The following is a 20,521-nucleotide window of genomic DNA, read 5'->3' as shown; positions in this document are numbered from 1 at the left end:
CTTCAGGGCGCTTACAGCTCAATCTAAAAGAAACAGGCTGGCTTTGATTTTAAGAATGAGTCTCATCGCATTATGTGAAGAAATTATTTTCATAGGTTAGCCGGTTCAGCTTGCTGTTTGGTACTGCTCTTTACCAGAAGCCATTTAATCTTCAAAGTCAACTCTTGACACATCCAAGATTCCAAGGCCAGAAGGAACCATTGTGTTCTAGTCTGACCTCCTGTATAACACAAGCCACAGAACTTCCCCAAAACTCCTAGAGCAGATCTTCAAGAAAAAACATCCAGTCTCAATTTAACAATAGTCAGTGATGGAGGTTCCACCATGACCCTTGGTAATTTGTTCCCATGGTTAATTACTTCTGCCATGAAAAATGTACACCCTATTTCCAGTCTGAATTTGTCTAGCTTCAACTTCCAGCCATTGGATCACTATACTTCTCTGCTAGACTCATAGACTCTAGGACTGGAAGGGACCTCGAGAGATCATCGAGTCCAGTCCCCTGCCATCATGGCAGGACCAAATACTGTCTAGACCATCCCTAATAGACATTTATCTAACCTACTCTTAAATATCTCCAGAGATGGAGATTCCACAACTTCCCTAGGCAATCTATTCCAGTGTTTAACTACCCTGACAGTTAGGAACTTTTTCCTAATGTCCAACCTAAATCTCCCTTGCTGCAGTTTAAGCCCATTGCTTCTTGTTCTATCATTGGAGGCTAAGGTGAACAAGTTTTCTCCCTCCTCCTGATGACACCCTTTTAGATACCTGAAAACTGCTATCATGTCCCCTCTCAGTCTTCTCTTTTCCAAACTAAACAAACCCAATTCCTTCAGCCTTCCTTCATAGGTCATGTTCTCAAGACCTTTAATCATTCTTGTTGCTCTTCTCTGGACCCTCTCCAGTTTCTCCACATCTTTCTTGAAATGCGGTGCCCAGAACTGGACACAATACTCCAGTTGAGGCCTAACCAGCGCAGAGTAAAGCGGAAGAATGACTTCTCGTGTCTTGTTTACAACACACCTGTTAATGCATCCCAGAATCACGTTTGCTTTTTTTTTCAACAGTATCACACTGTTGACTCATATTAAGCTTGTGGTCCACTACAACCCCTAGATCTCTTTCTGCCATACTCCTTCCTAGACAGTCTCTTCCCATTCTGTATGTGTGAAACTGATTGTTCCTTCCTAAGTGGAGCACTTTGCATTTATCTTTATTGAACTTCATTCTGTTTACCTCAGACCATTTCTCCAACTTGTCCAGATCATTTTGAATTTTGACCCTGTCCTCCAAAGCAGTTGCAATCCCTCCCAGTTTGGTATCGTCCGCAAACTTAATAAGCGTACTTTCTATGCCAACATCTAAATCGTTGATGAAGATATTGAACAGAACCGGTCCCAAAACAGAACCCTGCGGAACCCCACTTGTTATACCTTTCCAGCAGGATTGGGAGCCATTAACAACTACTCTCTGTGTATGGTTATCCAGCCAGTTATGCACCCACCTTATAGTAGCCCCATCTAAATTGTACTTTCCTAGCTTATCTATAAGAATATCATGCGAGACTGTATCAAATGCCTTACTGAAGTCTAGATATATCACATCCACCGCTTCTCCCTTATCCACAAGGCTCGTTATCCTATCAAAGAATGTTATCAGATTAGTTTGACACGATTTGTTCTTTACAAATTCATGCTGGCTATTCCCTATCACCTTACCACCTTCCAAGTGTTTGCAGATGATTTCTTTGATTACCTGCTCCATTATCTTCCCTGGCACAGAAGTTAAACTAACTGGTCTGTAGTTTCCTGGGTTGTTTTTATTTCCCTTTTTATAGATGGGCACTATATTTGCCCCCTTCCAGTCTTCTGGAATCTCCCCCGTCTCCCATGATTTCCCAAAGATAATAGCTAGAGGCTCAGATACCTCTTCTATTAACTCCTTGAGTATTCTAGGATGCATTTCATCAGGCCCTGGTGACTTGCAGGCATCTAACTTTTCTAAGTGATATTTAACTTGCTCTTTCCCTATTTTCTCTTCTAAATCTACCCTCTTCCCGTAAGCATTCACTATACTAGACATTCCTTCAGACTTCTCAGTGAAGACCGAAACAAAGAAGTCATTAAGCATCTCTGCCATTTCCAAGTCTCCCGTTACTGTTACCCCCCTCCTCATTGAGCAGTGGGCCTACCCTGTCCTTAGTCTTCCTCTTGCTTCTAATGTATTGATAAAAAGTCTTCTTGTTTCCCTTTATTCCCATAGCTAGTTTGAGTTCATTTTGTGCCTTTGCTTTTCTAATCTTGCCTCTACATTCCTGTGTTATTTGCCTATATTCATCCTTCGTGATCTGATCTAGTTTCCATTTTTTATATGACGCCTTTTTATTTTGTAGGTCACGCAAGATCTCAAGGGTAAGCCAAGGTGGTCTTTTGCCACATTTTCTATCTTTCCTAACCATCGGAATAACTTGCTTTTGGGCCCTTAATAGCGTCCCTTTGAAAAACTGCCAACTTTCCTCAGTTGTTTTTCCGCTCAGTCTTAATTCCCATGGGACCTTGCCTATCAGCTCTCTGAGCTTACCAAAATCCGCCTTCCTGAAATCCATTGTCTCTATTCTGCTGTACTCCCTTCTACCCTTCCTTAGAATTGCAAATTCTATGATTTCATGATCACTTTCACCCAAGCTTCCTTCTACTTTCAAATTCTCAACAAGTTCCTCCCTATTTGTTAAAATCAAGTCTAGAACAGCTTCCCCCCTAGTAGCTTTTTCAACTTTCTGAAACAAAAAGTTGTCTGCAATGCAGTCCAGGAACTTATTGGATAGTCTGTGCCCCGCGGTATTATTGTCCCAACATATATCTGGATAGTTGAAATCTTGGGCTTTGGATGATTTTGTTAGTTGTTTGAAAAAAGCCTCATCCACCTCTTCCGCCTGATTAGGTGGCCTGTAGTAGACTCCCAGCACGACATCACCTGTGTTTTTTACCCCTTTTAGCCTAACCCAGAGACTCTCCACCCTTCCGTCTCCTATGTCCATCTCCACCTCAGTCCAAGTGTGTACATTTTTAATATATAAGGCAACACCTCCTCCCTTTTTCCCCTGTCTATCCTTCCTGAGCAAACTATACCCATCCACACCAACATTCCAGTCGTGTGTATTATCCCACCAAGTTTCAGTAATGCCAATAATGTCATAGTTGTATTTATTTATTAGCACTTCCAGTTCTTCCTGCTTATTACCCATACTTCTTGCATTTGTATAAAGGCATCTAAGATACTGGTTTGATTTTGCCTCCCAGCTTTGCCCTGACCCTCCTTCCTCTCTGCCATTATAGCCCGTGCTCCCTCCTGTTTCCAACCCATCTCCCAGGTCTTGTTCCCCACTTACCTGTGGGCTTTGCTCACCTGTCCCCGTCGAACCTAGTTTAAAGCCCTCCTTACCAGGTTAGCCAGTCTGTGCGCAAATAAGGCCTTTCCCCTCTTCGAAAGGTGAACGCCATCTGTTCCTAGCAGTCCTTCCTCAAGTAGCATCCCGTGGTCGAGGAAGCCAAAGCCCTCCTGGCGACACCATCTTTGCAGCCAGGCATTCACCTCCACGATGCATCTGTCTCTGCCCGGACCCCTACCTTCAACAGGAAGAATCGAAGAGAATACCACCTGCGCTCCAAACTCCTTAACCCGTACTCCCAGAGCCCTGTAGTCACTCTTGATCTGCTCAGCATCACACCTCGCAGTATCATTTGTGCCCGCATGGGATAGTAGTCAGAAGGCCGGATAATCCTCGACAAAGCCTCTGTAACATCTCGGATACGGGCCCCTGGCAGGCAGCATACCTCCCGGGATGAACGGTCAGGGCGACAGATGGGTGTCTCCGTCCCCCTCAGCAGAGAGTCTCCAACCACCACTACCCTACGTTTCTTATCAGTGGTGGCAGCAGACCTCCCAGCCTTAGGGGTACGAGGCTTCACCCCCTTAACTGTTGGGGGTGATTTCTTCTCTCCTGTATCTTTTACCACAACAGGAGGGTTTGCAGCAGCGGTGGAGCACTGCCCACTGCTAGAAGTAATCAGCTGGCTGTGTCCACCCTGAGCCTCCTCCTCCACTGGTGTGTCAGGTACACCCTGAGGCATCTCCTCTTCCACTGGAGTGTCAGTAGTCCTGTCAACTGGGACAGCACCATCAGCTATCTCCACATGGATACTGTCCAGGAATTGCTCATGGACATGGATGTTCCTCAGCCTGGCCACCTCCTCCTGTAGCTCTCCCACCTGTTGCCTGAGAGATTCCACCAGTAGGCACCTTTCACATTGGATGCCACCCCCAGCCTGGATATCAGTAAGTGGAAATTGCAAATTACAGTCTTTGCAAGCCCACACCAGAATCTGGGTAAAAGCATCCATGCTTTGGTGCTCTGTCTGGCTACAGGCGCAGGTGGAGGAGACAGAAGCAGTGCTGGCACAGGTGTTGCGGGTCCTCCTCACCATTGTAAGCCTCCCTCTGTCAAACTCTCAAATTCCCGTCTACAGCTCTCTGTCCACTCCTCTTTGCTGTAAACAGAAAGGTTTTTGATGTGGCTCAGGTTATGAGTTCAGAGGACCAATGGGTCACAGATGAGACCGACAAGGGACGCCCCCTCCCTTCCTACTCCCCTTCCAAACTCCCTTGCAAAACTCCCTGTTAGCAGCTCCTGGTCGCTTGTGCGCAGCTTTCTAAAGCCCTGGCCTGAGTGAATGCCCCGCCCACTGGTTAAGGCTCAGCCAATTACCAGAGGCTTCTAGCTTTCAAACCTTCCTAGTAGCTCCACCTCCAACTGCCAGCTACAGCACACGGTCCTTCAAACAGACCAAAGAGTCCTTTAATATTTGTTCCCCATGTAGGTACTTATAGACTGTAATTGTCACCTCTTAAGCTATTTAACAAAGAAGGTTGAGCTCCTTGAGTATCACTCTAAAAGATTAGAAAGCATATTTTAATCATGTTGCTTCTCTAATTTATCAGCAGCCTTAAACTGTGGGCAACAGAACTGGACACAGGATTCCAGCGACAGTCGCACCAGTACCAAATGCAGAGGTAAATAACCTCTACTCCTACTTGAGATTCTCCTGTTTGTACACCCCAGGATCTCCTTGGTCAGGTTATCTCTTTTGAAGTTGATTCTATGAGGGGGGAAAAAAGGGTATGATTGTGTAATTGAAAGCTGTATTCTAATGCAAATACTCAAAAGGGGAGAACTAAGTTTCAACATTCAACTCTTACTAAGGCATTTCCTGACTTTTTTTTGAGCAGGACTGGTTGAATAATGCACAAGAAAAATACACCTCCAAAGTAAGCCTCTTGTTAATTTTAAAATAAAGGCATAGATCATGATCTGGTCACCCAAGTTCAAGGAAGATGAATTCAAACTGAACAGGTATAGGGAAAGGCCCCAGGGTTGATCAGGGGAATGCACAACCTTACCTGTTATGGAGGAGACTAAAAGAACCTGGCTTGTTTAGTTTAGCAAAACAATGGCTGAGCAGATATGGTTGCTCTGTATAAACACATTGGAGAGTAAACACCAGGGACAGTGAAAAGCTATCTTAAACCAAAGGACAACATTGGCACAAGAAAAAATGGATATAAACTGGCGATGAATGAATTTGGACTGGAAATTAGAAGATGGTTTCTAACTATCCAGAGTGAGGTTCTGGAACAGTCTCTCTCAATAGGACCAGTGGGGGCAAACCACTTAACTAACTAGTTTTATGATTTACTCATTTCTTGTTTCAACTCACTCTTTGACTTTCTTTTTATTTAACGTCTATGACTTGAACATATTCACTACTCTATGTGCTTATCTATTAAAAAATAAGAGATTATTCACAGGTTATTTACAAGTAGTCAGAAGTCACATGGTACTATTCCTGTTCTTTCGATGAGCGATCAAGTTCTTCAGCAAATACATGCAGGGCCATCTTTAGGCACATGCAGCATACGCAGCTGCATAGGGCACCTGAAAATTTCAGGCACCCCTGGGTCTTAGTGTCCACCATTCCACATCTTCCTATCCCTATTCTCACCCTTCCTGCAGGCTCCCACTCCAGCTGGCTGCCGCAGCCTGGTGAGCCTTCCTTCAAAGGGGTCTAGTGCCTTAAAAGTGACAGCCTACCAGACCTATTAGCACAACACTGAAACTATTAAAGAGCCATTCAAGTGATAATGAAGCCATTTAGCAGGCATTTGCCACCCCCAAGTCTCCAAAAAGACCACCATTATCTAAAATACACATGCAAACCCAGGCTGCCGTTGGGCACAAGGGCACCTGTTCAATAATACTGCGTAGGGTCCTAGAAATCCTAAGGACAGCTCTGAATAAATACAAAACTGAAATTGTTATTTTGTGAACATTTGTGCCACTAGCACTCAATAACAAGAGCATTTATGAAAGTGAACAAGAAGATTTGAGCTTGGATGAAGTGGATTAAGTTTTTTCGTGTTCCAGCTTCAGTTTAGTTGATTGTACGATGCCCTTTAATTAGATGCATGATGTATCTTAAACCTTAAATAGAGTTCAGTGGCACTGGTCAAATGCTTTAAAGTTAAGCACATGTATAAATCTGTGGGGAACTGGAGCCTTAATTTCCATGTTCCTACTGAGCTAAAATACTGAAATTTAGCAAACTGATTTATAATAGTCTATTGAATACAGCATAAATTTCAATTTGAAATATGATTTTTCTATAAGAGGGCACTAATGAATTACCTTTTGGTCTTTTTTTATTGCATTTCCATTGTTCAAATGCCCTTACATATGTAATAGAAGTAAGTAAATATAAACATTTATTTCTTCTGTGAATTGGTATGAAGGTCAAGACATGAAGATCATCCAAGTTCTACTTGTCTCTCTTTAGATAAGAGAACCTCTATAAAATGTTTGTTTGAGTTTTTTGTAATCTCTCTCAAATAAACATCCAATGATGCATGCAACCGTATAAGACAAATGAATAGATTAGATATTCCATTACAATTGGCATTCGGTGGAAGGGGGTTAGTTGAGTGACACAAAGCTGCCAGAATGGATCTGCAGCACTCCCCCCTTCTTCCTGCCTCTTCTCCCACCCCCCACCCTCGCCCCATTCCAGTTCCCAATGTAAATGATGAGTTGGGGAGGGAGTGAACGTCTCTTTATTGTAAGAGGGTGATCTGGCCCACAGTTTGGTCTGAAAGTCTCCCAGACAAGATAGATATAATATTTTGTTTTTTGTTTCTGAGGTTAGTATTTACCTATTTCATTTGGTGTTATACCAGCCCAAATTATTCATAATTCTTTTATAAGAAGGACATGATTGACCCTAAGGAAAAAAGTTGACCTTTTATTGAACTGGGCAAATTGTAACTTCCATAGGATCCCGACTCTTGATATTCCACCATACCACCATTTTTTCCCCGCCATTAGGGAAAGATGATATGTTTGCAGCCCTTAAAGAAGACCTTCCATCTGGGATGTGTGTCAGGATGTGGGCCAATATTTTGCTCTGATAGCTTTGAGATCTTCCATTGTTTGCAGTGTTGTTGTATCCTTGAAGCCATATGGCTACTAGAAAGACAAGGTGGGTGAGGTAACATATTTTTATTGGACCAACTTTGTCTTCTGAAAGAGACAAACTTTCAAGCTTATACAAAGTTTTTCTTCAGGTCTGGGAAAGGTACTCAGTGTCACAGTTAACTATTTATGCTAAACATCTGTTCTATTTAACACACATTCTCAGAGATCATTCAAGGGAAAGTGGCCTATTTTAGGTTCCACCCTCCCACTCCTCTGAACAGGGTGAGAGCCATCTTCTTGGACCATCCTGTGACAGTGTACCCCATAAGGCTTTATGGGGTGAGGCTGCTTATATATGTATGATATAACTGGAATAGTTTTGCCACATATGCCATGTAACATATCTATGTAAAGGTTATGTTCATCCCATTTGCATGCAGGCACCATTTGTGTGTTCATAGTTATGAACATTGGCTGCATAATTGCTTGATTTCTAAGTAGCCTTATTTGGGACATTTGGTCACTTCTTGGGAAAGGAATGTGCTCAATCAAGAAGCATTTAACAGACAAAAGAAGGCTCCAATCCACATAAGAAGTCTACCTGACCACATTCAAGGTAGCACGTGGGTATTGACTGCTGCCTGCAAGTCCCGAGTCATGCATGGGCATGTGACTTGCCCATGTGATTCAAAATCTCCATTTTGTGACTGGATTCTACACAGGGTGAGGACGGGGTTTCCACCCACAAGAGAGTCTATCTAAACCCCTGGGAGACCCCTCCATTTTGTCTTCAGCTGGCTAAAGAAGGAGCCTCTCCCCCCCCCCCCGGGAAACTGGAAGAAAGGACAGTAACTACAAAGGGTGTGAGTGATTGCTGGACCCAGGCTAAAAGGAGATTAACCTGTAAAAGGGAGCATTCTGGAACTGATGAGGATCCTATCTGTATTTAGTATGATTAGAGATTTGCTCATTTTATCTTATTTTGCTTGGTAACTTACTTTGTTCTGTCTGTTACTACTTGGAACCACTTAAATCCTACTTTCTGTATTTAATAAAATCACTTTTTACTTAATTAACTCAGTATGTATTAATAGCTGGGGGAGCAAACAGCTGTGCATATCTCTCTAGCAGTGTTATAGAGGGTGAACAATTTGAGTTTACCCTGCATAAGCTTTATGCAGGGTAAAATGGATTTATTTGGGTTTAGACCCCACTGGGAGTTGGGCATCTGGTTGCTAAAGACAAGCACGCTTCTGTGAGCTGTTTTCAGGTAAACCTGCAGCTTTGGGGCAGGTAATTCAGACTTTGGGTCTTTGTTGAAGTAGACAAGAGTGTCTAGCTCAGCAAGACAGGGTGCTGAAGTCCTGAGCTGACAGAGAAAACAGAGATAGAAGTAGTCTTGGCACGCTGGTTGGCAGCTTCCGGGGGGGTTTCTGTTACCCAACCCATGTCGCATCCCATTTCTTCTGCACCCTTCACTTCTGGACTTTCTCCCACTGCCCCCAGCAGCTCTGGGCCTCGGATCTCCTTATCTCCGTGATTTAGGATCTCTTGATCTGACCGAAGCTCCCTGAATGCTTATAGCATGAACCTGGAGGCCACCACCCTCCATTGGGGTCTTCATTTGGGAACCAGTTCCCTTTCTCTTTTCCCAATACCACTTATTGATAGGGCCTCCCCTAGTAGGTTCTGTCTTCTAGAGTCTCTCCCCTTGCACCAGGGTCCCTCTCCCAAGGGTGAGGCCACTTCACTTTCTACACTCTTTCTTCCAACAAAGGCCAGCTCATTTATCAAAGTAAATGGCACTTTCCTATTATATATTGGGGGTACCCTGCTTGACTTTGACATTCACCAAAGGGACTCTCTGTGCTATTGTTGCTCTATCCCTGCGATCAGTAGTAGCAGGTTGGCCATGGTATTCATCTCTTACAGGTGTTGCCTGTTGCAGAATCCACAAGAGTTCCTCCATTTTTTCCCCTTGTTTCAGTGAGGTTTCCAAAACCCCCACTTCTGGTACCAAATCATGACAGGACACACTCTACCTCGCTGCTGAGAAACATTCCAGAGGTTAGTATCAGTCTTTTTCTTTCCCCTGGTGTACCTGCTGTCAGCAAGCTGACCTTGTTGGGTCTTGCCTCTCTAGCCTGGGGCAGGGTGTAGTAGGACCACAGAGCCTCCAGCAGGGAGCAACAAAGGCCAGCTACATCCTGTCACACCCCTGCAATTTATCAACATCCTTCTTGAATTGTGGGCACCAGAACTAGACACAGTATTCTAACAGGGGTCACAACTGTACCAAATAGAGGTAAAATAACCTACTTGAGATTCCCCTGTTTATACATCGCAGGATCTCATTAGCTCTTTTGGCCACAGTGTCACACCGCAAGTTCATGTTCAGCTGATTATCTAGCCCACCCTCAAATCTCTTTCAGAATTACTGCTTCCAGAATAGTCACCATCTTGTAAGTATGGCCTAAATTATTTGTCTCTAGATGTATACCTTTTACATTTAGCTGGACTAAAATTACCAAACAATCTGGATTGCTCTGAATCAGTGGCCTGTCCTTATTTATTTACCACTCCCCCAATTTTTGTGTCATTGCTAAACTTTGTCGGTAATTATTTTACATTTTCTTCCAGGTCATTGATAAAAATGTTGACTAGCATTGGGCCAAGAACTAATTGCTGTGGGACCCCACTGGTAACAGTCCTGCTTGATGATGATTCCCCATTTACAAGTCCCATATCAGCTGCTCCATTATCTTGCCTGAGATCAGTGTCAGGCTGACTGGCCTATAATTACCCAGGTCACCCTGTTTACCCTTTTAAAAAGTTGGCACAAAGTTAGCTTTGTTCCAGTCCTCTGGAATTTCCATGGTGCTCCAAGACTAATTGAAACTCAACATTGATGGTCTAGCATGCTCCTCAGCCAGCTCTTTTAAAAATCTTGGATGCAAAAAGTTATCTGGGCCTGCTGATTTAAAAATGTCTAACTTTTTAGTAGCTTTTTGTTTAACATTCTCTGGAGATACTACTGGAATGGAAAGACATTACCATCACCATATGAGGAGACTGTATAATCTCCCCCAATACCGAATAGAAATATTTATTGAATACTTTTGCCTTTTCTTTATCACTACTAATAATTCTACCATTTCCATCTAATAAAAGACCAATACCATTGTCAGGATTCTTTTTGTTCCTCACATATATTTAAAAAATGCTTTTTTATTGTACTTAACTCTGTTGGTCATAGACTTGCTTCTTGTGTCCCTTGGCTTCTCTCTTCAATTTTCTAAAATTCCTAACTTCTGATATATAATCATTAGTATTAACTTCCCTTTTCTTTCATTTGTTAGATTATTTTAATTTTTTATAGCTGCTTTCATAAACCTTTTTTAAAAACCAGTATGGACTTTGCCCTTAGTTGTGGGATTATGGCTTTTTGGGCCTCTAGTAAGGCACCGATTCTCAAAATTCATTGCACTGTGACCCCACTTCTGACAAGAAAAATTACTACACAACCCCAGGGCAGGTGACCAAAGCCTGAGCCCACTTCAGCCCTGCCCCCCCCCTCCAGACTGGGGGAAGCGAAGCTGAAGCCCAAAGGCTTCTGCCCTGGGCAGGAGGGCTTGGGCTTCCACCCAGGGCGGTGGAGCACAGGCTTAGGCTTTGGCCTCAGCAAGTCTAACCCCAGCTTTATCAACCCCAATAAAATGAGGTCATGACCAACTTTCGGGTTCCAATCCACAGTTTGAGAACCCTGTAGTAAGGTTCTTAAATTATTCCCAATTATCATTCACATTTTTCTGATTAAAATGTGCCTCCCAGCTGATTTGGTTCATTGTTTTCAGCTTTGTGAAATTCACTCTACTGAAGCACCGTGTGTGTGCATATAATATATATATATTACTGGTGTGGACTTTACTCTGCTTGCACATTATAAATGTGGTGAAGTCATGATCACTTGTGCCTAAGCTACCATTAATTTTTAGTTCTGTGATCAGTTCCTCTTTATCTGTTAGGACAAGATCTAATCAAGACTTCCCTCCATGTTGGCTGCAACACTTTGAGTTAGAAAACTGTCAGCTAGAATATTTAGAAATTCTGAGGATGTTTCAGTATTGGCAGCATGAGACCTCCAGCATATATCACTGAAATTGAAGTCCCTCATGATTGCTCAGCTTTTTTAGCTATGTAAGGAAGTGGTCATTCTGTTCCTAGTGTGATTTGGTGGTCTGTAGCAGACACACACTTGTACCCCATCTGTTAGGACATTGATCCACCGTGGACCAGGACCCCACTGTGCTAGGTGCTGTACAAAAACAGGATAAAAAGACAGTCCTTGCCCCACAGAGGTTCCAATCTGAATTTAAGATAAGAGACAATATATGGATATAGACAGGGAAAACAATCAAACAGTTGTTTCCTTGTGCATTATCAGGCGGTTTGTCCCATTTGCCAAAATTAGAATGAACAATTTCCAAACAGAGGATTTTCTAAAGTGCTGACTCCTTTTTCAGGATGAATAGACAGTTAGCTGAAATAGTCTTAAATCTCTCCTTTTGATGATCTTAGTTTCTAATAGTCTGAATGATACAATAAAACTATTTTAAGTCCCATTTTTCCCCCTCTAGGATAATTGGAATATTCATATTAGAAACTACTTTAGTGAGTATGTTATATGTGTAAAAAGATTGATTTTTTTTTAAAAAGTAACTGCTAATCCCTAATAATAAAACTGTTAAATACATAATTTTACTGAGCAGTAATGTTTTTGGACTTCAGTTTTATACTGTTTTCAATATAAATTAATCCAATCATCTACTGATTACTTAATTAACATAAAACTATTGAACTGTCAACTGATTTATCTATCCAGCCTTATCTATTTCATAGTCACATTCAGGGCTGATGCAAGAAAGTTTTGCGCCCTAGGCGAAAAGTCCACCTTGTGCACCCCCCCCGAGCCGTGCGGCACCTCCCCACCCCAGCTCACCTCTGCTCCGCCTTCTCCCCAAGCATGCTGCCCCTGCTCTAATTCTCCTCCCAGGCTTGCGGCGCCAAACAGCTGATTGGTACTGCAAGTCTGGGAGGCGGGAGAAGTGGAGCAGCGACCGCACGCTTGGGGAGGAACGCTGTAAAAAAAAAAATTGGTGGCACCACTTTTTGGCACCCCCAAATCTTGGCACCCTAGGCAACCACCTAGTTCGCCTTAATGGTAGCACCATCCCTGGTCACATTTATCAATGTAGTCTTCAAGCTTCACTTCTGTCGGGGTTTACCTTTCTCCCCAACACAACTCATCTTCCTTAAAGCAGAAGAATTTTTCATGAACAGTTTGTTTTTTCAGCTTTACAAATGCTAGGATGAAATCTTTTCTTATGCTAACACAGTCCAATCCTGCAGACTTTTATTCACACAAATAATGCTATTAAAGTCAAACCTTATGACTATTTGGTCCCAGTTCTGCTCCCAGTTTCATGTACAAAACTCAATGGGAGTTGCAGCCAAATGAGTGGAGGTCAAACTGGGTGCAAGTCAACCTGGGTCTTTTAGACCTCTGTCCTGCAAGGTTTTACACCTGTGCTTAACTTTGCTTACACTGAAATCAATCGGAATCAACACTTTGCATAAATATGAGCACACATTTATGTCTTTGCTGGACTGGAGCCCAAGCCTTGGAGCTTGGCTACACTGGTGCTTTACAGCACTGCAACTTTCTCGCTTGGGGGTGTGAAAAAACACCCCACTGAGCGCAGCAAGTTACAGCGCTGCAAAGCGCCAGTGTAAACACTGCCCCAGCGCTGGGAGCTAATCCCCATGGGGAGGTGGAGTACCTGCAGTGCTGGGAGAGCTCTTTCCCAGCGCTGACGCCGTGACCACACTCACACTTCAAAGCACTGCCCCAGGAGTGCTTCCGCAGCAGTGCTGTGCAGCTCTAAGTGTAGCCATACCCTTGGAGTCAATGCTAAGATCCCAATCCTGCAAACACATTTGCACATACATGCTGTTAGAGGTGAATAGCTTATTGAAATCAATGGGTTGCAGTATACATTGAATAAGAAAGATATTTAGAAGCGAGGGGCAGTATAGTTGTAATGATGTGGCCTCCTCATTGTTTTTGCTGATACAGACTAACACAGCTGCCCTTCTGAGAATGTAATGGGGCTAATGGGATTTTTTAAAAAAAAATAATGTATGATCTTGTACGCCTTAGACAGGTTCATGCCCTGAACAGCTTAACAAGCTAACCCTGGCTAATTATTTGTCTAGATGAAATATTTGAGAAATTATTTGAATCTAAACTTCCCCACATATGAAACGCTTTTGGCTCTAGGGTTTTTTTTTGGGCCTGCCTCTATCTAATATTGAACGTAATCCTCTGCATTGAATATGGGTTTTAGAGAGAGATGCTACACTCTGGATATCTTTTTTTTTTAATTTTTTAAAAGTAGTAATTAATGCATATAAAAATAAGTATAGAAGCTATGGAGAAAGTGACAAAGTGGTATACAGCAAATAGAAATAATGACTGACTATTGTATACAGTATTAAAGGAAAACATACCCTTATCAGTCATAACAATCAAGGTGAAATTTATGGCATTATATAACTAATTTTACTTAATTTTAGCAAATGAGTCAGGATTAATCAACAAAGGAGTTTCTGTGCACTAGAGCTCAAACTACACCAATAAATCACAAAACAATCAACATCCTTGATATCTATTAATCCTCATTTAAGCCCTGATTCTGCAAAGGTTTACACATTTGCTCAATTTTGCACATTGTGAGCAGTCACATGTGCTTCAAGGAGTGGGACCATAGAGACTGATCCAGCTCCATTAAAGTTACTCCCTGACTTAAGTGGGAGTTGGACCAGACCTTTTTCCAACTTGTAAAAATATTAGACCCTTCCTAGCTCAAAGGTGGCATAGAGAAATAAAATACGATAACTTTAAAAAGAAAATTATTTTTACTGGCCTCAATAAGCAATTACAACCCTCAAAACAAAGTGGAAAATCAAAAGAGATTGCTTAAAAGTGAAATACAGGCAGGGCCGGCTCCAGGCACCAGAGAAGGAAGCAGGTGCTTGGGGTGGCCAATGGAAAGGGGCACCATGTCCAGGTCTTCGGCGGCCATTCGGTGGCAGGTCCCTCAGTCCCTGGGAGCGAAGGACCCACCGCCAAATTGCCGCAGAAAACTGAAGCGGTGTGATTGAGCTGCGACCGAAGTGCCATGGATCAGCTATTTTTTTTTTTCTCTCCCTGCTTCGCTGCTTGGGGTGGCAAAAAAGCTGGAGCTGGCCTTGAATACAGGACTTTTCACATTTCACCCTTTTGGCTAAGATCAAGTACTGTGCAATCCTATTTTAAACGCATGTAGTAGGTCATCCCTACATCATAAAGAATGTAGGGCTGAATTACGAAGATCGTAAGTTGTATTAAGGTCACTTTAGAATATTGTTGTCTTTTAGGCAGGTCAATTTCTTAGTATCCCTTTTATCCTCTTTACTGTGAGCCATTTAAAAATAAATTGTGACAATTTTCACTATTCAGATTTATTTTGCTGATTTCCCGCCACCCTGCATTTTTCTGTCTCATATTCTCTCTCTTTTTTGGGTGCATTCTCACCTTTTCTCTTCATGTATAGCATTTTCCATTTCCCTGTCTGCTTCTTTCTTTCTTTTTTTTCTGCTCAGTGTCCTTCTACTCTATTAAGGACATAATAGAAGTCTGATATGATATATATCTTACAATTTTTGAACTCTGGCCTGGTTCAGCAAAACTCTGAATCCCATACTTAATTTTAAAGCATGTGTTTAAGTGCTTTTGCTGAACTGGGGCCCTTGAAATATGGTTGAAATATACCAAGATGAAATTCATCTTGGGGAAAAATAGGCTGCTGGGTCTTTATTCTGTAAACATTGGCTGAGGCCTGTAAGCTGTTGAGGCTTTTTCAAAGATATTGAAGGTCAAAAGACCACCCATCCTTAGGCTTAAAGAAGAAGAGGTGAAAAGACTGGGGCGCTCCAACCATCTCTTATCTGCTTTTTTGCTGGAGGGGATATCAGTGCTTGTAAAAGGGGTCACGTCTTAGAAAGCATTGTTTAGCAGATGAAGTACTAATTTAGTGAGCTTGATATTAATCTCACTTATATTACAAACAGGGCTGGAAATAATATTAAGACTGTCTGACACTTCCCGTTATAAGATAATGGTTTTGGTTGCTTATAATTTTGCCAAACTTCAGCCTTTCAGGATGGAATTTTCCACGCCAGGTGTCTACCATTTCCCAGAATGAGGCTAGGGGAAAAATGTTTATATTTAAAAAAAAATCTGGCAACCTTTTCTGTAGAAAGCTGCAGCATGGCAGGTTTCTTTACCCTTGAGTGACAGTTTGGTAAAGATCTCCATCTTAAAATCCCTATCATATATCTTACACATGTCCTTTACAGGCACCACAGTCGCTTTCCTTTGCTCCTATCCACAGTCAGTTAATGCTGACCCTTTCCCTGGGCTGAGCCCCTGTGCATCAGTTGTTCTGTTCTTGGATTTAGGGTGCAGGCGCTAGCTAGTGTTGATGGTCTATGATACACAGGAGGTAAGGCTAGATTAGTTCTCAAATTTTTGTCCCGGTGACCCCTTCCATACAGCAAGCCTCTGAGTGACCCTCCCCGCCCTTATAAATTAAAACATATTTAACTCCCCCTATAATAACCTCCTGACCCCCTGAGGGGTCACAACCCCCAGTTTGAGAACCCCTGGTCTAGATGATCTGGTGGCCCCTTCTGGCCTTACACTGTTGCAGCCAAGATCATAGTTTCTCTCATTCTGCTGCTCCTTTAGAAGACCTTGTAGGCCTGTTGCCTGACTACTCTCATAGACTTGAGTGTGCTCTGTACTTCCCAAAACTAGGCTATTTGCATAGGTGCCTAACTAGAGATTTAAGAACTCAACTTTAAAATGTCCTGTGACCGTAACTCTTTCTCTGTATAACTCACACAGAGAAACACTCTGTTCCCCCATTAGTGGTGGCTGGGCCGCAGATGGAGGTTGGTGAGCCTGCTCCAGCCTTAGTTAACAAGGAGAGCTCTTTTCGCTCAGACAGTAGAGACCTATGCATTTAAATCCAAAGATCTTGCAGTTCAGTCCCCACTGCTGACCCACCCAACCCACTGATATAGTTTTATATCTTCAATTTTGTGCTTCCTAATTTTTTTTGCTCCACCTCTACAGATATTTATAGTGTTAATCTCCTGTACTTTTACTGTCCTTGGTTAATGCTCCTTTTCATGGTACTTTTAGTATCCTCATCATGATCTGGCTGGTATGTGTCTCATCACTGGATGGAATCAGAGCAGCTCAGCTGTGTGTCACAGACCCTTAACAGTTAACAGCAACCACTTTTCCGTCTGTGGCTTGCCCAGGAACTGGTAACTGTGAATGCTCATTTGAGATTTGCTGTTTTCTATTCATTCTGTGCAAATGGTCACCAAAGTCACCTTGTACTGTTTCTGCTCCCTCACTGAGAAACTGTAACATCTTTAGTTGCAAATATGCTTTCTTATGTGCACATGCATGTTCTTGTGCAAGCATACCTATCTGCAGCAATAGAGATTTTCCCCAAACATTACTGTAAATACAACCTCACCCATCCTGGGAATGTTTGCAAACAGCAAACACAAGGAGGTCATGAATATCATTGACCTGCATAGGTTTCATTTGCACAAATGTTCACTGACACCCTTTCCATTGTTTGTCCATCTCTAACTACAGCCCTTGCCTCTTCTAAGGAATTAAATTCAGTGTTAGCTGGTATGCAATAATTACAAGACCTGGGATGTTGAAGGGATAATAGTATACTGCTACCCCACTATAACGTGGCCTGATGTAACATAAATTTGGATATAATGTGGTAAAGCAGTGCTCCAGGCGGGCAGAGCTGTGCACTCCAGTGGATCAAGGCAAGTTCGATGTAACGTGGTTTCACCTATAACACGGTAAGATTTTTTGGCTCTGGAGAACAGTGTTATATTGGAGTAGAGGTGTACTGACCTCTTTTGTGGAGCCCTTTGAGTTGTACTGATAACTGCTGTATAAGAGCTAGGTATTTAAATATTTCTGAAAGTAGAATTCTTATTCAGGCCATTTAACTTCTGAAAAGTGACATTTCCCTAGGTTATAACTGAAGAAAATTTTAGTTTCTATGCAGCAAAATCACATACAAAAAGGAGATGACTTTAATCTAGCTATCTCCATTTAGACTGGCTACCTGAATCTCTGTCCGTGGTGACTTCCATCTTGCCAAATGAGGAGGGGAAAGCTGCCAATACATTATTATTGTCATTTCCTTCCTGTGCCCCACAGGGATTATTTTGGAGTCTAAGAAATGCCAATTTATATTCATGGTCAGCTTGTCAGACTGAAGAAGAGACAGATTAAAACCGTCCTAGTATGATTTCAGGCCCAGCAGGGAGGTAGCAAAGTCAGTTGCTATATAAAATTTACAATGAAACAACAATCATTTTTGGTTTATTAGTTTGTTCTTCAACTCTTCTGTGATAAACAGATGGTGGTTGTTACCTCTGAGAACTACACCCTCCCCTCAATTTTTAGGCACTTTCCTTCCCTCCCCTCACACACAGAACCATTCCCTTCACTTCCAGTACACACAGGTGATTAACTGCAGTATTTTCCCTTTGTGGTACACCAAAGCAAAACATCAGTAACTGTATAGGCAAAAACTCTGATGGCAGAATTGAGGAGTTCGTGTAACTTTCAGACTTGAATGGACAGTTAAAAAGTGAACCCTTTAATCCCACAAACCAATCTAGAACACTTTCCCCGTCTTCTCATAACCTGCCATTCCTCACAGGGACTCTTGCCACATGTTGGGAGTTAAGGTTAAAAAAAAATAAGGATCTGAGGTACACTCTGTCCCTAAAAGCTCACTGACATATAATGCTCTGTTTGAAACTTCAGCTCTACTTGTATGTGGAGTATTTGATGGAATTGCCATGTACATCAGAATAAGTAATAGTCCATCTAATCTGATACCATTCCACTGTCAAGGCTGGAAATTCTAGTCTTTGCAATAAAGCATGGTGAATACGGTATATAGGGATATGTCAACACACCAATGTAAGCCTAGGATTAGTGGGACTTGAATCAGCTGACCTGTGTCAGAGAACCCTGGACCTGAGCATCTACATTGGATTTTAACCCTAGGTTGAGTTTTATGACCCATGCTCAAACCAACGGCTCTGATGTCCACATAGCAATGCACAGATCTGAGTTAAAGTAACCCTATCCCAGAGTGCCTGGCACCCTCTGCCCCATAGTGTCGACACTCTAGCCCTACAGATGAGTTGCACGGTGGGAAACCTCTACTGCCCACCCTGTTTCCTAACTGACAGTGCTATTGATGGGACTCAGGTGCTCATAAGAGGCATATGAGTACCTAAATTGCACAATTGGTTCCTTTGGTGGCTGACTGAGTAGAATGACTGCAATTTGAGAAGGATTTACACTGAACTCCCATCTAATCTGAGAACTTGACTCTCAACCTTTAGGCTGAGTCACATTGACAGGAAAATGCCCAGGTACATCTGTTCTGAGGATAATTAGGACATCAGTCTCCAGGGCATTCAAACAATTAAAATGAAACTTTGCAATTCTTTTTAAAATGGGATGTTCAAGGAAGATGTTTTTGTTTTTTGTCTGTTTGTTTTGAAGTTTGACATAAAATGTAGGCTCCAGAGGAAAAACATCCATGCCCCAGCCTGGCTGGCTGCAGACCGTTGAAGTCCTTGGAGTGCAGTGAGTTCCAGCACCCCCTGCAGATCCCTTATCTCTGCCCCTGCCACACTCTGGTAGGCAGAGATAAGGGATCCCCAGGAGGCTATGGGGAAGTTTTGAGGCTGGATCCCACTCACTGCCCTCAAGTGCACACTGCCTGGGCACTCCAGCACATGCAGCCCCTGGGAGATTAAGGGAGGCGGGGGCTGGGAGCAAGGGCTAGAGAGTGGAGCAAGACCAAGTAGTTGCCATGCAGGGAGGGCAGAGTTTCCAGCTCGGCACATTTGAGGTGGGAGGAATGACCCACAACATCCTGGCAGCCAGGAGCCACCTCCTGCCTGTCAGCTTTGCTTCCTGCTCGAGGCAAGCTCTGTGCAGCAGTGAGGAGGAGCTGGAACTGCTGCTGTGCGAGGTTGCAGGGAAGTTTTAGGGCTGGTTCCCACTTGCCACCCTGACTTCTGCCCAGGCACCCCTGCACACGCAGCCCCAGGAGGCCAGAGAGCAGAGAGGGACCAAGCGGCTGCCCTGCAGGAAGGGGGAGCAGCCAGAGTGTGGGGGTCATCTCTCCCTCTGGCCATGCTGAGCCTCTGCCACTTCCCCAGCCTGCAGGACAGTCTCTTGGTGCCACTTGACTCTCTGGCCCCTCTGCTCTCCAAAATAGGCATGGGTGTATTGTCCAAGTGAATCAAGTATGTTTAATCCAGGTAAATACAAGAAGCAGTCACTAATGCCCTACAAGTCTGTGAGGATGTATATTTTCTATTAAATCTTGGCATTTCCCCTGCACTTTCCCCCTGTTCAGGCTTTTCTTTCCACCCCAAACAATAGCAGTTTGGGCTCAGTGGCCCTGACTTCTCCCTCTCCAGGAATATGTTTCAGGGAAGGCTATAATTCTTTCTTTCCTCCTCTCCTCCATAAGGAATTGGCAGAGGGGAGGGACTGCAGGACTCTCTTCTGCTAACCCCTTCAGCAACAGTAGTAGAAAGGCTAGACTTCCTCTTCAGTGGCAGATATTTATTTCTCTATCATTGTTCTTAGGCCTTTTTAATGCTGAGGAAACCATTATCCAAAAATATTACTGGATTCTCTAATACTTTCTCAAACTCTGCGGTACCACTCAGGGCTGGTGCAAGGATGTTTCATGCCCTAGGTGAAACTTCCACCTTGAGCCCCCCACCCTGTGCCCCCAC

The 20,521-nt window shown here is 43.1% G+C and overlaps 1 protein-coding gene across 1 annotated transcript in view; it reads right to left on the bottom strand.

Moving 5' to 3' along the window:
* Positions 1–491: 491 nt before the first annotated feature.
* Positions 492–20,521, bottom strand: part of LOC127049497 (uncharacterized) — a 137,153-nt gene continuing 117,123 nt past the window's right edge. Inside the window, exon 2 of the mRNA XM_050950328.1 lies at positions 492–1,026. Within this exon, the coding sequence (XP_050806285.1) occupies positions 531–1,026 (496 nt within the window). The 3' untranslated portion in view covers positions 492–530. The remainder of the gene's footprint in view (positions 1,027–20,521) is intronic.

The sequence above is a fragment of the Gopherus flavomarginatus genome, chromosome 4 (genome assembly GCF_025201925.1).
Source record: "Gopherus flavomarginatus isolate rGopFla2 chromosome 4, rGopFla2.mat.asm, whole genome shotgun sequence".
Classification (NCBI taxonomy): Eukaryota; Metazoa; Chordata; order Testudines; family Testudinidae; genus Gopherus; species Gopherus flavomarginatus.
This window is presented reverse-complemented; position numbering and strand designations above follow the sequence as displayed.